At 45.5% G+C, this 6,816-nt stretch overlaps 1 protein-coding gene across 1 annotated transcript in view; it reads right to left on the bottom strand.

Annotated features, from left to right (window-relative positions):
* The window catches only part of LOC115355191 (NACHT, LRR and PYD domains-containing protein 12-like), a gene marked incomplete at its 5' end in the record, with an annotated part of 86,424 nt that overhangs the window by 54,182 nt on the left and 25,426 nt on the right, over positions 1-6,816 (bottom strand). Inside the window, 2 exons of the mRNA XM_030045898.1 lie at positions 878-924; positions 2,305-2,478. Of these exons, the coding sequence (XP_029901758.1) occupies positions 878-924; positions 2,305-2,478 (221 nt within the window). The remainder of the gene's footprint in view (positions 1-877; positions 925-2,304; positions 2,479-6,816) is intronic.

Below are 6,816 nucleotides of genomic sequence, written 5' to 3'. Positions count from 1 at the left end.
ACTGATCAGGAGGGCTGGCTCTGTGATTGGCTGCAGACTGGACACTGTGGAGGCTGTGGTGGAGAGGAGGACACTGAACAAACTGTTATCCATCATGGATAACCCTGATCACCCTCTCCACCACACACACATACACACACACACACCACACCACACACACACACACACACACACACACACACCACACACACACACACACACACACACACACACACACACACACACACACTGGACAGACAGCGGAGCTCCTTCTCCAACAGACTGATACAGCTCCATTGTCGAAGGGACAGATACAGGAAATCATTCCTGCCATAAGCCATCACACTGTACAACAAATCACATCTGTCAGACAGAGACTTGCAACTGTCTGCTGTATAGTTCTGTTTTTAACACTCCATTACCCAGCACCTTAACTGTTTGTTTATTTATTATCTACTACTAAGCACCTTACTTGTTTATTTCATTTTATTATCCATCACTGAGCACCTTAACTGTTTATTTATTAGAAGTGGTGATTCCATGGGGCCGAATCAAGTTGGACAGTTCCCGAATCCCAGTACTGGGCGTCGGGTTCTGCCACATCTATTCAGCACATAGATGAATACCACTCACTTAGGATGATACAAGCATGGACATTTTTACTTTGTGGACGTTGTTGTGTTGGAAGTTGTGATCAAATGAATCAAAATCAATTGATAAAAATGAAACAGCCAAATGAGGGAATAAAGACAGTGTTTGTTCTCGTGCAGCAACTAAATGATTTTTGGTTCAACATTAAAAGCAGCTGAGAACAAAAAGCAGAAGCTGCAGCTGCACCATCTAAACAGCTGAATGTTTGCTGCTTTGTGTTCAGGAGTCAAACTAAATCCACACTTACACTTCCTCAGGCCTGGTTTCAACCACTGCTCTCCACCATGGTCCACCCTGGAGGAAGAAACAGAGTCAGAGCAGCAGATTCTCTTTGAGGATGGAAACATGGGCAGTAAATAACCTTCCCTATGAAGGATTTAGCAGAGCACCTCACTCATATCCACCATTCAACATGAAACAATATTCCTCAGGCCTCTAGAAGACATTGGGTCTGTCTCAATCGAAGGGCTAGATGACTACTAGGTCGCAGCCTACGTAGCCCACGTAGGAGGCGTCCGACGTAGGTGCCGATATCAAGTTTACCGGAACTAAAAGTTTAGTGAATTGGGACGGTGTGGCCTGCGGAGGACTCCTATGTCATTATTATCGAGGCTTCCCGAAGCGCATTAGAGTGATGCAGCGTAAAATGCCTAAGTGGGTTTCGGAGGTATGTCAGTGAACATCCGTGCATGAGACAAAACGATAAGCAACTTCAACGCTCTCAAGATGGACAACATTGATTCTGTAGTTTTATGTATTTCATTTTATTTTGTCTTTGTGAAGATGCAGAAAATTTAGTTAATTGTTATGCCTCACAAATTGCAACAGACTATCCCAATTAAAGTAATTTTACACATGGCTACATTGTAACGTATCTGATGTGCTGCGGGTTGCTAGGGAAACATCATACAAAATGCCTATCTAACTCATCTAACTAAACTTGTTCAGATACAGTTAACAGCTAAACCAAATCTATGGTGCTAATTATAGGCATGAAAATGTATCAAAACGTCATGATATAAACATTAAGACGGTCTAAAACAGGCTTAATAATTCTAGCAATGGTGGCTGATGCAGAAATTCAACTGGACCCAAAGGCACTCTGGGAGGTAGGCTGTAATGTTGGCCGCGAAGGATTGTGGAGGTGTATCCTGCAAATTAGTCAGAAATAGGCTGGATCTGTCGGCTGCATTTGCAGGACCCTGCGCGGTAAAACTGAACTGGGACAGCACTTGTCGCGCCGCCGTGACGTAAGCAGCCTACAAATACGACCTAGGTACCTACAGCCTTCAAATTGGGACAGAACCACTGTGTGTGTCTCTCCATACCTGAGAGCCTCCAGTCTCCAGGTTGGATCCTCCAGTCCAGCAGAGAGCAGCTTCACTCCTGAGTCTCCTGGATGATTGTAGCTCAGGTCCAGCTCTCTCAGATGGGAGGGGTTGGAGCTCAGAGCTGAGGCCAGAGAAGCACAGCCTTCTTGTGTGAGCAGACAGCCTCACAGCCTGCACATGGATACACCAACAACACAGTCTGATACACATACATGTTGGATTGTTTCAGCAGCACACTAATCTGAAATTAGCTGGGTTCATTCAGACAAATACTCAAATGTGTGATCAGTTTTGTGTTTTCATGTAGTCCAGTTTGAAAGCTCTTGAGTTCTCTGATCCTGACCTGAGAGCCTCCAGTCTGCAGTGTGGACTCTCCAGTCCAGCAGAGAGATGCTTCACTCCTGAATCCTGCAGCTGGTTGTTACTCAGGTCCAGCTCTCTCAGACTAGAGGACTGGGAGCTGAGAACTGAGGCCAGAGCTGCACAGCTTCTCTCTGATAGATTACACACACTCAGTCTGAGGAGGAATTAGTGAAGAACAAGGTAAATTTGAAATTATCAGCTTTTTACTCATGTAATAAAATTCACCTAGTTCACCAAAGTTAAAGTATTAAATATATCCAATTCTAAATGAACCTACACAGATTTCTTGGAGGCTTTGACCACTGGCAGCAGCCTCAGAAGAGCCTCCTCTGAAGCAGAGTATTTCTTCAGGTCAAACACATCCAGATCTTCTTCTGATGACAGTAAGATGAAGACCAGAGCTGACCACTGAGCAGGGGACAGTTTGTCTGTGGAGAGACGTCCTGAACTCAGGTATTGTTGGATCTCCTCAACTAGAGAATGGTCATTCAGCTCATTCAGACAGTGGAACAGGTTGATGCTTCTCTCTGGAGAGGGACTGTCCCTGATCGTCTCCTTGATGTACTGGACTGTTTCCTGATTGGTCTGTGAGCCACTTCCTGTCTGTGTCATCAGGCCTCGTAGGAGAGTCTGATTGGTCTGCAGTGAAAGGCCCAGGAGGAAGCGCAGGAACAAGTCCAGGTGTCCATTTGGACTCTGTAAGGCCTTGTCCACAGCACTCTGGAGGAGGGGTTTTAGTTGGGAGGCTGATTGTTCTTCTGACAGCAGATTGACTCCAGAGTTGATGAAAGTCAGGAAGATATAAAGAGCAGCCAGAAACTCCTGAGTACACTGAGGCTGCTCTGATATCAATGTCACACTCTGCCAGGTCTGCTTCATAGAAGATCAGGTTGCCTTTCTCCAGCTGCTCAAAAGCCAGTTTTCCCAGAGACAGGATCATCTTCCTGGTCTCTGGAGTCCAGTGTGGATCTGTCTCAGTTCTCCCATGATACTTGACATTCTGCACTTTGGACTGAACCAGCAGGAAGTGGATGTACATCTCAGTCAGGGTCTTGGGCAGGTCTCCTCCCTCACTGGTTTTCAACACGTCCTCCAGAACTGTAGCAGTGATCCAGCAGAAGACTGGGATGTGGCACATGATGTGGAGGCTTTGTGACGTCTTGATGTGGGAGATGATTCTGCTGGCCTGCTCCTCATCTCTGAATCTCTTCCTGAAGTATTCCTCCTTCTGTGGGTCAGTGAAGCCTCTCACCTCTGTCACCATGGCAACACACTCAGGAGGGATCTGATTGGCCGCTGCAGGTCGTGTGGTTATCCAGAGGCGAGCAGAGGGAAGCAGGTTCCCTTTGATGAGGTTTGTCAGCAGAACGTCCACTGAGGTGGACTCTGTAACATCAGTCAGGATCTGGTTGTTCTTGAAGTCCAGAGGAAGTCGACACTCATCCAGACCATCAAAGATCAACACAACCTGGAACTGCTCAAACCTGCTGATTCCTGCTTCTTTGGTCTCAGTGAAGAAGTGATGAACAAGTTCCACCAAGCTGAACTTTTTCCCTCTCAGCAGATTCAGCTCTCTGAAAGTGAATGGAAATGTGAAGTGGACATGCTGGTTGGCTTTGTGTTCAGCCCAGTCCAGAGTGAACTTCTGTGTTAAGACTGTTTTCCCAATGCCAGCCACTCCCTTTGTCATCAACGTCCTGATTGGTCCATCTCCTGATTGGTCCCAAGCTTTAAAGATGTCCTCACATGTGATTGGTGTTTCTGGTGTGTCTGGTTTCCTGGATGCTGTTTCAATCCATCTGACCTCATGTTCCTCATTGAGCTCTCCACTCTCTCCCTCTGTGATGTACAGCTCTGTGTAGATCTGATTCAGAAGTGTTGGGTTTCCTGCTTTAGCAATCCCCTCAAACACACACTCACACTTCTTCTTCAGCTTAGATCTGAGTTCACGTTGGCAAAGAGCAGAGAGAGTTTCTGAATGAACAAACAAAAACATCAACAAAACAATGTTGTATTACATATGAAAAATGTGAATATTTCCTGGTAAATGTATCTATTGGTCCTGTTCGACTGTCAGAACGTAGCGAGGTGTGCCGAGACCTGAAGGCTATTTTATGAGTTCTGCAATCGTTTCTATGGCAACAACATGGTTCCAGGTTAAAGTTCCTGGAAGTTGATTTGGGCCCTGCTGCAGGAACTTTTAGGAGGAGCTAAAAGGGCTGTCTGTCTTTATTGGTCAAGGCGTTGCCATGGCAACACCTCTGTAAACATGAGCTATCAGAGGACGACAACACAAAGCAGCCGCTGCCAAACAACAGACTACAGGATGTTATGTCCCTGGCCTAGGGGAACCTGGACCTATAACATGAAAAAGCCCCCGCTCTTCTCATCCCCAAGAATGTCGGACTACCTGGGTGAAGTTTATAGATCAGCTTATTTATTAATAGACTTCAGCCAGGAGACAATGCCCAAAACAACAAACAAAATAACTAAATGAGCCCTGCCCTTACCTGACAGAGAAAACAATGCAAACAAAAAGACATCCTCTTTCCTACCTACTACAGTCAAAAACATGAGAAAAAGGTTACAAATAAAAGGGCTACTCCTTCCTACAGGCCTCTCTGGGTTTCTTTTCACAATAAATATTTACAATATTTACAACACAAAATGTATCTAACAATAATCACTCTAAATGACTGTCAAAGACAGTCAAATCACTGAATTTCAAACAAAATCACTGAATGGCCTCCATTGTTGGGGATGGAAACGGGGAAGAAGGTGCGGGAGAACAACACCGGCAGGAAGATATTGTCGGGCCCATTCAATCAGCTAACAGCCTTATGCCAGCTGACCAATCACTCTACACCTGAAACTGAACACACACTGATTTGCAGGTACTGAGGGAGAAGAGGAGGAGAGAGGGAGAGAGCTGTCACATACAACACAATTCATAAAAAGGAACAAATGAAGAGCTGCATGTCTCGATCAGGATTTGGGGAGAATAAAGTTCACAGTTTAACAAACAACACAGCGCTGCCTCAGCCAGAGCGCCGCCGCTATCCCGGGGAAGCCGGCAGGACAAGATGGGAAAACAGGAAGCTGCTTTTTCAACCGCAGGCAGGAGGAGGACGAGCCGCCCCCTGCTGGCCGGGAGGAAAACTCATAGGCTGAAATAATCTGTCATCAAGCAACAGCCTGACGCATCACAGCTGCTTTGATCTGATTGGCTGTTTCACTTGGATGGTAATTGGCATTTTTCGGTAACGAGTGGGAGTTTGTGAGAAATGAGGACGAGAATTGAAAAGTTTCTCAGAGTTTAGGAGAGCTGGATGTCGAGTGCACAGCCAAAGAAGAAAAATCATGAAGCAAAAAGACTAAAACTAAGTTTTTTTTAATTTAAATTTTTTTCCTTACTGCTCCACAGACACTCAGCCAGCTCCTCCTGCTTCATTCTCCTCAGGAAGTGCAGTGTGATCTGCAGAAAAAACTCCCTGCTCCTCTTCTGCTCTTCCTCCTCATCTTCCCCCTGCCTCTCTAAGCATTCTGGGTAATCTGGCCTCAGAGACCTCTGTAGGTTTTTCAGCTCCTTCTTCACAAAGGTGACGATGTTCTCTTCCAGCAGCTGCAACAGAAAAATAAAAGAATTTAACTTCCATATTAATTTTTGGACACAAAACACAAAATCAAATGCAGGTCAAAGAGCCTGAGGCTGGGCTGCACCAAAGAGGATTCATTTTTAAAACCCAATAAAATCACGGTTTGCACCGACCTTTAAAACAGCTTGAAAATTCTATTTCAATTCAATTTTATTTATTTGTATAGCCCAGAATCACAAATTACAAAATTTGTCCCAAAGGGCTTTACAGAAAAATACAACATCCTCTGTCCTTAGACTCTCACATCGGATGAGGAACAACTCCCTAAAAAAACCCTTTAACAGGGAGAAAAATAGGAAGAAACCTCAGGGGAGCAACAGAGGAGGGATCCCTCCCCAGGACGGACAGACGTGCAATAGATGTTGTAAACACAGATAACAAACAATAAAATGTATGAGGATAGATTGGTGGCGGATGGGGGATGATGACGCCAAGGGAAGCCGGATGCACCAGAGCAGCCAGGGACCCGGGCCACACAGCCACCTACACCATGAAGACCTGGATCTGAAGTAGACAGAGCACGCACTCGGACAAACACACATCAACCATTCACACACACTCACACAGAGACAAAGGTGGCACATTAATTATCTGCAGAAGACTAATTGATAATTAGCTCCGTGAGAGCAATAATCTCATAATCTCGTCGGCAGGTGAGTGCTTGGGTTACTTCATTGAGACAGAGAACCAGCCCACCGTACCATTAACTGTCAGCCATAAGTTAGGCCGAAGAGGTGAGTTTTTAATCTAGATTTGAAAGAATCAACAGATTCAGATTGCCTGACATCAGCAGGGAGGTTATTCCATAGCAGCGGGGCACGATAGGAAAAGCCCCG

This window comes from Myripristis murdjan, chromosome 23 (genome assembly GCF_902150065.1).
Source record: "Myripristis murdjan chromosome 23, fMyrMur1.1, whole genome shotgun sequence".
NCBI classification, from domain to species: Eukaryota; Metazoa; Chordata; class Actinopteri; order Holocentriformes; family Holocentridae; genus Myripristis; species Myripristis murdjan.
This window is presented reverse-complemented; position numbering and strand designations above follow the sequence as displayed.